The sequence below is a fragment of the Notothenia rossii genome (genome assembly GCF_949606895.1).
Source record: "Notothenia rossii genome assembly, chromosome: 10".
Taxonomy (NCBI): domain Eukaryota; kingdom Metazoa; phylum Chordata; class Actinopteri; order Perciformes; family Nototheniidae; genus Notothenia; species Notothenia rossii.
The window spans coordinates 47,041,710-47,056,611 of record NC_136908.1 but is presented as its reverse complement, the minus strand read 5'-3'; the positions used below and the strand labels follow the sequence as shown (position 1 = coordinate 47,056,611).

Genomic DNA, 14,902 nt, shown 5'->3' with positions numbered 1-14,902 from the left:
TAACATTTCTTTTTACAAAACTAGTTTTATTTGGAGAAAATGTTGACATTTCGGCTTTCATTGACATCAGGAGAAATGTAGAAAATCATATCAAAATTCATTCAGAATGCATACAATTAAAGGACAAACTGACCATTTCCCACAAAGTGAAATAATCACAGACCCAACAGAACTTTCACTGTTGTGCTGAAAGAGGGTCGATAAATGAACCTCTGGCATCACCAGAATATCATTCAGTACAATGAATGTATTTATAGCTCACATTTGATGTCTCCTGGTAGTAATTGACATTTAGGGACTGATGCTGGTAAACTACTGGTGATTACATCTCAATCTGATGAAGCATTACTCCTGGATGCAATCATCAGAAAAGGTCTCAGCACCACATGTGACCATTTAGAAATTAATTGGGAAATACCAAACAGCTTGTTAAGGGTGAGAATTCATTCATGATCACAGGTTATTGCATTTAGTATCTTTTCAGAAAGAGTGAATGAAATTGAAATATGCATTGAGGAAGCCGGTGGGATCCTCCAGCTGAGGGTAGTGACTGATGTGTTCGTCCAGAATGGTGATGGTGGACCTCTGGACCAGCTTCCTGCAGAACAGGACACGTGTGTCAGTGAATGACATTAAGAGAAACAAACACACAACTATTTAACACATTGGTGGTCTAGTGGTTTTAGACACTGACTCAGAAACCACAGTATTTAGGGTTTAAATCAAGCTTTATCTGAAATCTGTTTGTTTTTTTAATCTCCCTACTAAAATGCTCCAAACATGAAGAAAAAGGCAAATGTCAACATTTGTTTGTGCATAAGTATTGCCTCATTATTTGCATCCAAAGAATACATGTAATTTAACCAAAATAGTGAGTATTTCTGACTACAAGTTTTAATGTGAGGACATTCACATCTATCTCTCCTCTTTGGTGTCGTTGACTTTTAGTTTTAAAGGTTTTTGGTTCGAATCCCATCCAAAAAACATATTTGGAAACTAGGCAGTAGAATGAGCAACCAATAACAACAAAAAAGCTACAAAAAACCCTGAAATAATTAGAATAAACATTAACATTTTTGTGATCAAAACCTAAATGTAAACTCATTAATAATCATTAGATTCATAAAAATGTTCCCATAAATGTCCACATTTTGTCATATGTGGGAAGTTTTTAAATAACGTCTATCTGTTGTTCAGCTCCAAAAGAAAGTATGAGCAGAGAGCGGAGTGTCTGTAAAGAGGTTTTCAGACACGGATTAAGAATGAAAGGTTGGGCACTCACTGGTAAAGACGAATGAACTGGGGATGAGGGTTGACCGGGTCCAGGGGTCCGTAGATCATGTGCACTGAAACACAAGAGGGAGGAAACAGGTCATGGAGGGAGGAACACTGAGAGGAAGGAGAGATACAAAATGGAGTTCTTCAAAGAAGATAGTTCAAATTGGAATAGCAAATAAAAGATCTGGATATGAGGTCTAAAAGCTAATGAGTTATATGATATACAAATGAGAATGAATTGGATTGGATTTATATGTTGCAGGACGCCACATTCTTTTTCTAAATCACCCGACACTTGAATCTCACATTTACTCACTGCTACAATGATTCAGAAGAATTGTCTCAGTGACTCTAGCTAAAGCCTTTAGCCTCATTTACTATGAGGTCTGTGTCAGCAGCACACACACACACCCACCCACACACACACTCTCACACTCCCACATACACACACCTCCCCCCTGAGCTCAGGATCACAGATGGACTACGAGGCTTCCTCTCACATGCTAAGCAGCTTAGCGTCCAGGGCTCTGCACAACCGAGTTAATACATCTCAAGGAAATGTTTTGGCTGCACAAAATGACCCCTACCCTCTCATTTATAACCCCCACCCTCTCATTCATCAACATGGAGCAACTTTGAACTCACATGGGACGAAGGTGGAGGTGAGCGCACCCACCCACCGCTCTCTGTGTTTTAATCTCTGGTTGATGTATTGCAGAATGCTGGGAGAAGGAGAAGATTACATGAGTTAGCAGCAACTAAAACAATTCATTTGAATGCAAAGAAAACAAAGAACACACACACACACACACACACACACACACACACACACACACACACACACACACACACACACACACACACACACACACACACACACACACACACACACACACACACACACACACACACACACACACACACACACACACACACACACACACACACACACACACACACACACACACACACACACACACACACACACACACACACACACACACACACACACACACACACACACACACACACACACACACACACACACACACCTGTCCAACACTAAGTTGCCGTCGTTGTGGCGTAGCCCCGTCCACATATCCCAGAACTCAGCGTCTGTGGGCTGTGTGTACGGCCCGAACACGTCTCCAATCCTGACAGACGACAGAAAACATTAAAAAAAAAAAGAACATTAATGCAGTTACAACATAGATTTTAATCTCATCATTTGGAAGAAAACGCTGGTTCTCTTACCCTTTTTGGAAGAGCATATAGTTGGTGAGACGCGTCAGAACTGGAGCCAGGAAACTGGAGTCCTTCAGAAGCTTTGAGAGACAAAACAATATCTCAGTTAAACCTTTGAGAGCCAAACCCACACACCAGATTACCATTCAAATCTTACATTACACAATTCCACATGAGATGAATGGTAGGATCAAAGGTGACTCACCCTCTGCAGCAAACGTGGGTAATGTGTTTCTGGGAATAAACCTGAGGGAAATAATACATTCAGCACTGAGTGTGACTTTCAACACATAGCAAACTGATTTAGGTTACATTATTATTTTTACTTTACTATGAAACTCAAATTGCCCTTTTTGTCATACCAAAAGTAAAGTCGACAACTTACATACAAACTACCAAACATTTTCTAGATTTAGCTTCCAAATTGCTTTTATCAAGGGATAAAAGCAATTTGGAAGCTAAATCTAGAAAATGTTTGGCCGTGTTATGCATGCCCACTGCACCTGGTGGGAGCACGCACAGCGTAAAGCACTCACAGACATTTCAATGATTTGTTCGGCAAAGTTAGGTTTGGAAACGGTTTCATTTCCTTTTTGGCGGGCATGCATAACGCGGCATAACACCGGAAAGTTAGGGGCTGTTCCGAGTTTGTTCTAATCTGTCAAAATTACGGACTGCTTTCAGATTTTTCCGTCATTGTCAAAAAAAAAGGAAAATATTCGGTTAACGCGACCTCTCAACAAACGCAACAAACCACCACACACACAAACACACACAATATGTAGACCTGTCAAGAGTCACACATGTACTGTATTCCCTATCGGTTCAATGTATAAGCAAACGGAAAAGGTTCAAGATGTCTAAGTGAATAATGGGACAAACTGAATCTTACCGCACTTCTCTACCACCTCCTGAGTGACTATCTCCTTCAATTTTTCAGCCTTGATACAAAGAAAGAAAATATTAGTTTATTTAGTTACTAATTTGACTACCTCTCTATATACAGTAAATATGTTTAAACGTGTGTAATTGTGATAAACACATACCGAGAGTCCAGGCTCCCCCTTCTCCCCTTTTCCTCCTTCAATGCCCAGTGTACCCTAAAGAAACAACACATTTTCAAAACATTGAAAATTCTATCGAGCATTTTTATAAAATATTTTAATTTGATCAAAACAACTCTAGAGAGTATAAAATCCCACGACCTTCAGGTCATCAAAAAAAAAGTAAAACATTTCTTGAGTGGACCAAATACATAACAGAAGCTAGTAACACAGAAGCAAGGAGAAGACCAAGATGTCAATATCTTCACTTCTGTTTTTGAGTGTGTGAGTGTGTGTGTGTGTGTGTGTGTGTGTGTGTGTGTGTGTGTGTGTGTGTGTGTGTGTGTGTGTGTATGTGTGTGTGTGTGTGTGTGTGTGTGTGTGTGTGTGTGTGTGTGTGTGTGTGTGTGTGTGTGTGTGTGTGTGTGTGTGTGTGTGTGTTCATGCAGGACTCTCACACTCTCTCCTCTGAGTCCTGTTGTCCCAGGGGCTCCTCTCTGACAAGTCTTCACTCTGCCTCTTCTGCCCCTCTCCCCCTGTTAGACAAAAATCAAAGTGTGTCCAGAGAAACCACATTGTGAGTTTGGAGAGTATTTCATACTAAACCTCTGTGTTAACAAGTAGACACACAGCGGCAGGAAAGACAGACTGATTAGGTAACTCCTCAGAATATCCTCTTTAAAGGTTTCCACACTCTCTGTCAACACTGAAAGTCTGCTAATTGTTGCTGAAATCATGAAAGCTGCAGACGGAAAATAGGCCTGTGTGTGTGTGTGTGTGTGTTTTAGTATAAGACATGTCTGTACTGTATCCACTGCTGCAGTACATGCTAACAAGACGCAGATATGGTGAGGACTGTAATCACACTCATCTCGTCACCATGTTCACATAATAGTCTAAAATGGAATGATTTATTTCATATTTCCTCAACACACGGAGGAATACCGTACCCTACGCCCTGTTTCCCCGCGGGGTCCGGGGTGTCCTGGCATTCCCTCATCTCCGTCCATTCCTGTTTTCCCTTCCGACCCCTTAAACCCTGGGAATCCTGGGAAACCTGCTGCACCCTTCAGCAAGCAACAGCATCATTAACACACACAGGAGAAAATAAAACCGGCAAATGATCAGTGGTGAAATTAGCTTGATAGTTAGCAGTGATGTTAATTTACTGACCTTATCTCCTTTCACTCCTGATTTACCATCAACACCATTGACGCCTCCTTGTCCCTTATCACCCTAAAGTGAGGTCACATGATAGGAACAGAGAGTTTGTATACGTTTACGGAGGAAAGAAAGATGAATATTTGCAACGTTGAATGTTCACCTTGCGTCCTGTGAGTCCATTCAGCCCAGGTATACCAGGCGTGCCGTGTAACCCCAAATCTCCCTTCATACACAGAGTTATTTAGATTACTGAAAGATGATGAATAACTTTGCATTCATCTAAGATGCTAGTTCATTACTAACCTGTTCTCCATCAAGGCCTGGACTCCCAATGCGTCCCGGTAGACCTCTGAAACCCTGCAACAAAAATATATTTCACATGCAAATATGGCACATGGCAAATAAAAAATAAACAATGAGTGGGACAACTGTGAAAAAGAAAAATCTGCCTTAACCTTTTCTCCATTCTCCCCTATGTTTCCCGGTAAGCCTGGTTCTCCTGCATCACCCTGAGAAAAGAATCAAACACACATTCATACGATACAATATAAAGGATCATGATTGGTTGAATATTGATTTTCAATGTACCTGATTTCCCTTGTGGCCGAACAGTCCTATGTCTCCTTTGTCCCCCTTGGCCCCATCCACTCCATAATCCCCATTGAGACCCTTAAATCACAACCATGGGTATTACTGCGTGTGTTAAAACTCAAATGTGGCCCTTAAAAATGTTTTGTAGCTCTACCATTTCTCCATTTATTCCAGGCTCTCCTGAATCTCCCTGAGGGAAATAAGATCACTTTACACACAGAACTTAGATAAATGTGGTGTAACAATATGAAAATAAACCTTTATTTACCTTCTGGCCTACTGGTCCTCGTGCTCCAAAACGTCCCAATGCCCCCTTAGTTCCTGCATCACCCTTTATGCCCTTTCCAAAACAAAAACAAATGGTTTCCGTGATAAGGATTTTTTTGCTGTTCCCTTAATGACAAATAAAAGTATGAAGAAGACTGATCATTGTCTAACAGAGACACCACCGTGTTCAGTATAACAGTATTTTGAATCTACTACTATTGTTGTTTACATAGTTGACAGCAGGATTTATTACCTTGACTCCAGGAGGACCGTCCTCGCCCTTTTCTCCTTTATCTCCATCGAAACCTGGTGGGCCACGCTCACCCTGAAAAAGAAAATAATCGTAGTATTTTTCTTAAGAATTCCTTCAACAGTAATTCTGATGGCAAATATATTAAAGGATATTACCGCCTCTCCTTTGGAACCCTTAAATCCACGGGGTCCTTGGATTTGAAGTACACTCCCCTGTAGGAAGATATTAAATTGTGAAAGAGTGTAGTGCAGGGTTAGAAAACTGCAGGGGAAGTAATAAAAAGGAACACATCATACCCTTTCTCCTCTCACTCCAGGCAATCCAAAGTCACCCTACAAACAAAATGTTGTTATTGCCATTCTAGCTGTTGATAAAGTACACGTAATACTTTATACCTGTTGCTGCTTTAGTGTTGCATTTTATTTGATTAAAACCCTTCACAATACAATGCAATCCCTCTGATACAATGTCATGGATGATTGTTATACGCAACAGGACAAGGGGTTAGACACATTGAAAGGAGAGGCCTTGAACTCATTATTTGTGACTCTTGAGTAGAGAATACATATTTATTTTCTGGAGTCTTGTTTGCTGACTCCAAGTTGACATCAATCATTAAAGTATTGCAGCGTTACCGTATGATTAATTATGTTGGTGAGTTAAGTGAAGGAACCAAATGAAAAGATACATTTAAATATACAATAATATTGTGATCATTTATGTGAAATAACAGCTCACCTTTCCACCTTTGCTGCCACGCAAACCCTTTGGACCCTAAAAAAGAAGAAAAAAAGTATCTTTAAATATACACAAGTGAAACCTGTAACAGTGTTAAATAAAAGCACGACACTTGGTGGCTTTAAAAAAGTGACTTACTAAATTTCCAGATGGTCCTTTATTGCCTATAGGACCCTTTTCACCCTGAAAAGAAATCGGTTATGTCTTTTGCTTAATCCACTAACATTACAGGAATTTGCTTCATAACGTTTGTCTGGTGTTTGTTTCTGGTGTCTGTTTCTGGTCAGGCTTTTCTTCTCACAAGGGTCTCCTGTGATGAAGCTGAACTAAACTCACCTTCCTGCCTGAGAAGCCTGCCAGCCCCCGGGCCCCGGGCTCTCCAGGAGCACTGCTGGCCTGGAGGAAGATAAAGTCAAGACTGAACTATAAAACGACAATACCAGTTGAAGTATAATCTAGGAATCATGGGGCCAAAGAAAAAATAATTGATGCTACTATCATATATAAAGCTACCTTTTCTCCTTTTACTCCAGGAATCCCAGGAGAACCCTTCATTAGAGAGGGGCAGCGGGAGCAAAAGAAGATATCATTAAAGGTTATTTCCAGTGGACAATGAATCAGATAAAGTGTCACTGTTATCAAATCATACCAAGAAATACCAATCTACAGACAGATTATTTGTGAAGCTCATTTTGCTCTTTTGTGTTTTCTTACTTGAGCACCTGCTGCTCCTCGGGTTCCAGGAGATCCAGGCGATCCATTCTTTCCCCTTTTTCCCCGTTCCCCCTGCGTTCACACAGAAAACATTTGATTATTCTTTACAACCCATTTTAGCATTATTTCACAAAAATTCCACTCATATGCACATGCTTCCACTGTCTTCATCTAAAACAAGCTGAAGAGCAGCTGATACACTGATAACGTATGATGCACCTCTCTGCCTGGGTCTCCTGGGTCCCCTTGAGCAGCCCTAAGCCCCTGGGAGCCCTGCATGCCTGTGTGACCACGGATACCCTGGATGCCCTGGGCACCCGGAGGCCCCGGCTCACCTGGTTCACCCTAGGTTAAGAGAGGGAAAGTAAGAAAGACAATTTAAAATGTTGGAGACAATCAAACAATTAAAGGTCAATTCTTTGATGTTATTATTCAGCTCTTCTGTTACTTTTGACTCATTGCTTTCAAATAAATGTCTTCCTTCCTTTACCAATGTAAATGCTCAAACACCATTTGAAATGAGTGAATGAGTCACTGAGCCAATTACATTTGCTAAATTAAAACTGCCAACAGAAGCAAATCAATTAACGAGAATGTGATAGAAGACTTGCGGAGGATTCATTGATTTAGAGGGGGATTAAAAAAATAAAGTTTGCAAGGTTTTATTTGTCTTGAAATGTTACCTTGAGTCCCGGAGGACCAGCCTGGCCTTCTGGACCCCTGTGGCCGATACCTGGCTCGCCCTAAACACACAAAACAAACGTCATCGGAACATCGTTCAGCAATGTCTTTCATTTAAAAATGTAACACTTTCAAAACTTAATATTGAACAGTTTATACATATTTACCTTCTGTCCTCCTTCACCAATTTCCCCCTGAAAAGTCGGGACAAAAAGAGTTAGAAAGAGCTACTCAGAACTTTGTTTTCCATGATCCAAAATAAACAAACTCAGATGAATTTCAATTGAATACATAAATAAAAAAACACAAAAGAATAAGCAGCCTCTTCGGCATGTTTAACAAGGGGAATAATGAATGTCTGCTTTAATACTGTCTCCCAGTCAAACAGAAATAGAGCAGAGTGTCACATCAAAGGCCGGGACTTGACTGGTTTTACTGACAGGCGAGACGCGAGAGGAGTTCTCCCCCCGCTCTGATGTCATTTACTGTGGGTAGCTGGGGATAGCTGCAGTTATATATTCATGAAGTGGAGGCACATGTTGTGTGGTGACTGTCATGTTTCCTCTGGGATCTAAAGATAATGATAATGCTGCTTCATATTTATTTAATCAGTGAGCTGATATCAGTGACTCAGGAAATCCTGGAAGGGATGTGTTTGAATTGAAAGGGTGAGTTCACCCAAATTACAAAACATTTGTCCTTGCTCACTTCTAGTGGAGTCCATGCAGACAGCTGTGATTTGATATGTCCATCTCTAGGTTTCATAAACTACATTCCCATAAGACGTAACTGTGTTTGCTGTCTCTGACCTCTAACGTCTGCATGTGCCTCACTCAGCTGTTAGCATGCGGTTGATTGTGACATAAATATCGTTTTGGGTAAACTGACCCTTTACATCAGGTTTTTTCAAAATGTACTTATGCTTTGGTTTTTATGTTGCTAACCCTTTTTCCTTGCCAGAGCCCTTTTTTGCTTTTTCATCCTATTCACATGTGTATTTTTCATTTCTTTCCCCTCACATTTTTTAAGTATAACCTCAGTTCCTATCATTGATTTATGAAAAAGTGTTTGACCACAAATAAATGAGTCCATAACATCAGGCTTTATATGAGTAAATGTTTTTCTTGATGATGTAACATTTCTCATTGTGTCTTAAGTGCTTCAATGATAACCATGTTTATTATTGTTATGTCTTCATGTTAAAAAGTATTTTGTTACCTTCCGTCCTGGTGATCCATTCTCACCTGCTTGTCCCTATTGCATAAGAAATTAAAAGCATTGCATAATCAAAGTGGTGTTCATCCTGCATATTTCTAAATCTGCATAACAAAAGATGAGTTTGTTACATTGAAGGGTGTGTTACCTTCAGGTGGAAAGACTCTGGGGGGTATGGGTACGGCTGTCCAGTTTCTTCATCATAACCCCCCACTCTCCCCCTCTCGATCTCCGCCCTCCTCCTCTCCCACTCCTCCCTCGCCCTCTCCAAGTCTTCCTCCCCCTCCTGCTCTGTCCTCTTCCTCTCCAAGTCTTCCTCCCCCTCCTGCTCTGTCCTCCCCCTCTCCAACTCTTTCTCCCTCTCCATTTTTTCTCTCTCCCTCTCCAGCTCCCTCTCCATATTTTCTTTCTCTACTTCCATCTCTGCCTCCCTTTCTCTCTCAAGCTCCTCTCTTTCTCTCTCCATCTCCATCCTTTCCTTCTCTCTCTCCCTCTCGAGGTCTTCATCCTCCTTTCCTCCTCTCTCTCGATCTACGTCCTCCTCTGTCTCCCAGTCGTAGTCTCCACTCCTCTCCTCCTCATAGATGGGATCAGGGTCTGGTTCTGTAAATGGATCTGTCTCTATCACTTGGTGTTGTTCTGTTTCCCACTCCTCCACTTCTTCAGCTTCAGTTTCTTCCTTTCCTCCCCCTTGGGTTTCTGTATCGCTGTATCGCTGCCTCTCACTTCGTTCTTGCCTCTGCTTCCTGCTAAGTGTTTGAAGGTCAGAGTCTTCTTGCTTCTTCTGCAAGAGAACAGCATTTAATAACACGAGTTACCATGTTTATAAGTCTCAGCTTCTTGGTTTGGATTTCTCATTTGAAATCCATGATAACTTACATTCCAGCTGTTGTAACCTTGAGCTCCAGAGGACAGATGCTGAAAATCAAATAAGGTGTCAATCTTCATTTTGTATTAGATGCAATCTGAGTCACATGCATTAAGTTTGAATTTTTTAAGACTGAATTACTTTGTGTGCCTCCAAGAAATGAGTTCTTCCACCAGGGGCACCTGGCATAAACACCTACAAAAAATAAAAAATGTTTTTTTTACTGCCATTTTGATTATTATCAATCTGTCTTCTACAAAGGTGGCACTTACCATGGAGTCGGGCCAGGGAGCGCTTTTCTTCACCCTGATTTGGGACCTATGCACCTATCAAGACCCCCAAGACTTCTCATGAAACATTTATCACAATTATTGTAAAGCTTCCTAGCAAACAGCTGTATGTGTGTTTTGATGTATGTGTGTGTATAAGAAAGAAAGACACAGAATTGCTTAGGTTATTTTAACAATTTTACTATGGATACATGCACAGAGAGGTTAAACAGACAAAACAATGTAATAACAGAGAAACATTTCACCAGTGAAAAAAGCGTTGGCTCCACATATGCTTATAGTAACACTACATTCTAAATAATATCATTGATATTCAAAGATATTTGGTAAGGTAAAAACACAAGATTATCCATATTTCAATAAATAAAATGTAAGTACAACTTTTCAAAAGGAAATATAATGTTCAGTTTCATCTAATGTGATATGTATTTGTTACAAAGAAATATTTGTCTTAATAAATAAATTAGGAGTTGTAGACAAGTTGAGTAAATTAAAGGCTAGACTGGCATTAACAGTGAAAAAGGTGAAGAATGAAAATAAACTGGACACGAGGAAACATATCATATTTAAACAGCTGTGCCTGGTTTTCTACAGAGCTCTACTAAGGATATAAGCCCTCATAGCAGATTTGAACTTTGGTATGTTGTTGGGCATGGGTGAGTGTCTCTTTGTGGAAAGAAGTCCTTCCTCATGATACGTTCAGGTCAGGTTCAGGGCTCCTCACCAGCAAAACAGTTCGCAGTTTATTCACACGCTCCATGTAGTGTGAGCTTTCTTATGAATGCTTAACATCCTAAAGTCACAGTCTCTTGGGACTTAAGAGTCGTCCTGTTTAAAAAAACCAGACAGAGAAAGTATTAAAGGTAATGCTATGGAATTGTTTCTTTGCCTGTAAATCATTGAAGAGTTGGTCTAGGCAACTTGTTTGGCTCATTCCCATTCAGGCAAGCATTAGAGAAATCATGCTAATAGCATTCTCTGGAAATGCTGTCCTGTCTCATGCTTTAATAATGCTATGATGCTTTTTTTCCATTCCCATTGTATTCACATTAGTCATATGTGCACCTTTTTTTGCACTGGTGAAATTGTATAGTTAGAAGTTAGAAGAAAGAAGAAAAGGTTTTGAAATATGTGCTTGTTACAAAAAGCATGTTAATTTTTGGAGTACTACATATTATGACAGGGAGAAAATGTAACCATCAATCCTTTGGTTCAAGCACTTGTCAATCACTTTTAGGAGTCTCATGTTAAGTGAAGATAAAAGAGATTTGCATTCCAAGGCATGCAAGGGTCTTCATAAACATTCAGTTAGGTTTCAAGCATTTCAAGTCAAATCAAAGCTCTACCTTGTGTTGTTTTTCTGTCGTGATGGGAGGCGTAGGGAGTGATGTTTCCTCCTGGTGATAACATTGAAGAACAGATCAGAATATGACAATGAAGGAGAGACTTTCAAAATAACACTCTCATAAAATCCGTATGTGACGGCAACAAAAACAAGCAAACCCCCCCATACCATTTCTATATCTCCAGGTTGTGATAGTGGTTCTGAGGTTGTCAAGATAGCCTAGGGGAATACAAAACCGAAAGGAAAGGGTTCTTTAGGTATATACAACGTTCCCGGGTTGTTTTTAATATGTGTATATAATATATAAATACGTAAGATATAATGTTCAAATGACAGGATATTTGTACTAATTATTTTTGTAATACTTCATCAATTGAGTGTGTTTCCACATGTGCATCTATGTCTCTGTCTGTGGAGGACGTTAGAGGATGACTGGAGGTTTCCACCAGTGTTTCTGAATGGGCAGGACTGTGTGTGGTTATTAGTTCCTCCTACATCGAAAAACAGAAAGAGCACACATGTGTAAACTGTGCAGCAGTGAATTACTTTTGGTGATGATCTGCGCTACATCATTATTAACACTGAGCTATTTATCCACTGTATGGGGAATGTAATCATTTTGGACTTCAAGCTGCATATCGTAAAAAAAAACGCGAAACATATTTTACATTTAAAGTGAATCACAGCATTTACCCAGACCAGCTGAAACATGCTGTTTGAAGCAAATGTACCTGTGTGTTGTTTTTCCTCTCCTGAGAGGCCAAGAGGACATCTGTAGGAAGTTCTTCCTGTTTAGAAAAAAATATATATATAACATGTAAACACCTTCAACCTACAACTACTCCAGTGACAATGTACAAAGCCGATCGGGTGGGCTGTTATGACACAGTAATGTATTCCTAATGATAAATTCAAGTAGTGGGTGTGTCATGAATCAATTCTCTCCAGTATTTAGTGTGGGCGCAAATGAGACGCTGAGAAAATCCCAATTTAAATATGAGTATGACAGGTCTGTTAGCAAGAAGCCTCCCACCACGACAACGCTCCCAATCTGTAACATTGTCATCAATCATCACTTCCAAATGAAGTTTCCCACTGTTCACACATTCATCGCAGCTGCTGCCTACCTCGTATTCATAACTGTATTCTTCGCCATCATAAAACTCCTCTTCCTCTTCTAGCATGTCCTCATCAGTTGTCTTCAGAAAAAGGACACGCAACAATAATTAGAGGTAGATACTGTTACACATCATAACTTAAAATGTCTGGAAGAACACAATGCCAAGCACTTAAAACAAAAATGAGATTTGTTACAGTTATAATGAGAAGCACATGGACGTTGAGATAACTGCATGCTTTTATTTTTACTAGCCACACCACAAATATTGGTTAATTATGTTTATTATATTTAAATTATGTCATTTTATTATGATTTTTTTAAAAAACATTTAAGCTGTTAATTACACATATAATGTCATGTTAATGTTAGCGGCAGCCAGTGTCAGAGTCTTCGTTTAAACTTTGCAGTGTTAGATAGACGTGTTAGTTGGTAGTTTATTTTTTGTTTAGTTGGGACAAAAGTGGAGTGAAGTTTGGAGGTTGAGATGGGACCCCTTAAAGGACATTTACCAGGCGTTGTCTCTGCCTCTTATGTCTTCCTTTATTTCCTTTGCCCTGGTTAAGAAGTTCACAGTCGGAGGGAAAAAAGATAAAGGTTTCTCATGCTTTAGACGTTGATGATCAAGTATTAAATTACGAGGTTGATACTGTAAGTTGAGGGAGGTATTTAAGAGGGAGATAAGTAGTTAACGAACACAAATGAATGCAACATTAAAAGTTCTTAGAGTTAAAGTTATCAAATGGTTTAGACCTATTGATATAAGAGCACACCCTTGGTTTGCATGTTTCAGCCCACATTTTATTACAAATTAAAAGTGGATTTTCATGAATTAGTGGAATTATTATTGAATGTAGGGAGCTAAAACATGCAACACTAGGGTTCTCCTTCAATTTTAAACATTTAAGTTATCAAGAATAATCAATCAAACAGCAAAATCTCAACAAGAAAATTGTATTTTATGTTTTTTGTTGGATATACAAGATGAACAATACTGAAAAATGTGTGTTTCTGCTCAGTCAATGTCAAACAATCTTAGAGATTCGTAGTTGTCAATGGCAGCTTTACCTTCCCACGTTCCCTGTTCTTCTTCTTTTGTCCTGAGCTCTTGTTCCGGGAGTCCTCCTGAGTGAGGAGAACAGTCCCCGCCACAGTATCCGGTAACTGTAAAACCTCCTGAGACACATACAGTGGAGGAAATAAGTATTTGATCCGCTGCAGATTTAGTAAGTTTACCCACTTACAAAGAAATTAACATTCTGTAAATTAATGGTAGGTTTATATAAACAGTGTAAGTAAGAATGTCAAAAAGAAAATCCAGAAATTGACATTATATAAAAGATAACAATTAATTTGCAATTAATTGTAGGAAAAAATTATTTGATCCCCTTGCAACCAACAGGAATTCTTGCTCTCACAGACGGTTACATAAGTCCTCTTCCTTTAACAAAGTACTCCGAATACCAACTTGTTACCTGTATAAAAGACACCTGTCCACAGAATCAATCAATCAGATTCCAACCTCTCCACCATGGACAAGACTAAAGAGCTGTCTAAGGACCTCAGGGACAAGACTGTAGACCAGCACAAGGCTGGGATTGGCTACGAGACCACCAGAAAGCAGCTTGGTGAGAAGGAGACAACTGTGGGTGTGATTATTCAGAAGAATAATGTGTGTGTTTCTAAATGGAAGTAACAGAAAATGAGTATTAATCGCCCTCGGTCAGGGGCTCCACACAAGATCTGGCCCTGTGGGGTATTGATGATCATGAGAAAGGTGAGGGATCAGCTAAGAACTACACAGAGGAACTTGTTATATCTCCAGGCAGCTGGGACCACAGTCACCAAGAAAACTATTGGTATCACACTACACCATAATGGATCAAATCCTGCAGCGTCCGCAAGGTCCCCTGCTCAAGAAGAACATGAAAGGCCCGTCTGAAGTTTGACAATGAACATCTGAATGATTCAGAGAAGGCTTGGGAGAAGATTGATGTGGTCAGATGAGAGAACAATCAAGATCTTTTGCATCAACTTGACCCGCTGTGTTTGGAGGAAGAGCGATGCTGACTATAACCCCAGAACACCATCCC

General features: G+C 39.9%; 2 protein-coding genes across 2 annotated transcripts in view; both read right to left on the bottom strand.

The window, feature by feature from the left end:
- Positions 1-5: 5 nt before the first annotated feature.
- On the bottom strand, positions 6-2,923 carry mest (mesoderm specific transcript). The gene is made up of 6 exons (XM_079656355.1): positions 2,729-2,923; positions 2,533-2,603; positions 2,331-2,432; positions 1,924-2,000; positions 1,283-1,346; positions 6-598 (listed from the first exon to the last, which is right to left on the bottom strand). Exons 2-6 carry the CDS (start codon positions 2,547-2,549, stop codon positions 481-483), a joined length of 378 nt encoding a protein of 125 aa, XP_079512481.1. The 5' UTR covers positions 2,550-2,603; positions 2,729-2,923; the 3' UTR covers positions 6-480.
- Positions 2,924-3,347: 424 nt separating this feature from the next.
- The window catches only part of col7a1l (collagen type VII alpha 1-like), a 59,418-nt gene continuing 47,863 nt past the window's right edge, over positions 3,348-14,902 (bottom strand). The window contains exons 71-105 of the mRNA XM_079654789.1: positions 13,878-13,985; positions 13,322-13,366; positions 12,820-12,891; positions 12,424-12,480; positions 12,058-12,183; positions 11,861-11,911; positions 11,694-11,744; positions 10,330-10,383; positions 10,199-10,252; positions 10,069-10,107; positions 9,605-9,973; positions 9,338-9,493; positions 9,193-9,228; positions 8,142-8,168; positions 7,977-8,036; positions 7,513-7,638; positions 7,294-7,365; positions 7,093-7,128; positions 6,916-6,975; positions 6,718-6,762; positions 6,580-6,615; positions 6,138-6,173; positions 5,997-6,053; positions 5,842-5,913; positions 5,590-5,661; positions 5,476-5,511; positions 5,319-5,399; positions 5,186-5,239; positions 5,034-5,087; positions 4,891-4,953; positions 4,740-4,802; positions 4,517-4,633; positions 4,025-4,102; positions 3,570-3,623; positions 3,348-3,464 (exon numbers count right to left, since the gene is read on the bottom strand). Of these exons, the coding sequence (XP_079510915.1) occupies positions 3,384-3,464; positions 3,570-3,623; positions 4,025-4,102; positions 4,517-4,633; positions 4,740-4,802; positions 4,891-4,953; positions 5,034-5,087; positions 5,186-5,239; positions 5,319-5,399; positions 5,476-5,511; positions 5,590-5,661; positions 5,842-5,913; positions 5,997-6,053; positions 6,138-6,173; positions 6,580-6,615; positions 6,718-6,762; positions 6,916-6,975; positions 7,093-7,128; positions 7,294-7,365; positions 7,513-7,638; positions 7,977-8,036; positions 8,142-8,168; positions 9,193-9,228; positions 9,338-9,493; positions 9,605-9,973; positions 10,069-10,107; positions 10,199-10,252; positions 10,330-10,383; positions 11,694-11,744; positions 11,861-11,911; positions 12,058-12,183; positions 12,424-12,480; positions 12,820-12,891; positions 13,322-13,366; positions 13,878-13,985 (2,598 nt within the window). The 3' untranslated portion in view covers positions 3,348-3,383. The remainder of the gene's footprint in view (positions 3,465-3,569; positions 3,624-4,024; positions 4,103-4,516; positions 4,634-4,739; positions 4,803-4,890; positions 4,954-5,033; positions 5,088-5,185; positions 5,240-5,318; positions 5,400-5,475; positions 5,512-5,589; positions 5,662-5,841; positions 5,914-5,996; positions 6,054-6,137; positions 6,174-6,579; positions 6,616-6,717; positions 6,763-6,915; positions 6,976-7,092; positions 7,129-7,293; positions 7,366-7,512; positions 7,639-7,976; positions 8,037-8,141; positions 8,169-9,192; positions 9,229-9,337; positions 9,494-9,604; positions 9,974-10,068; positions 10,108-10,198; positions 10,253-10,329; positions 10,384-11,693; positions 11,745-11,860; positions 11,912-12,057; positions 12,184-12,423; positions 12,481-12,819; positions 12,892-13,321; positions 13,367-13,877; positions 13,986-14,902) is intronic.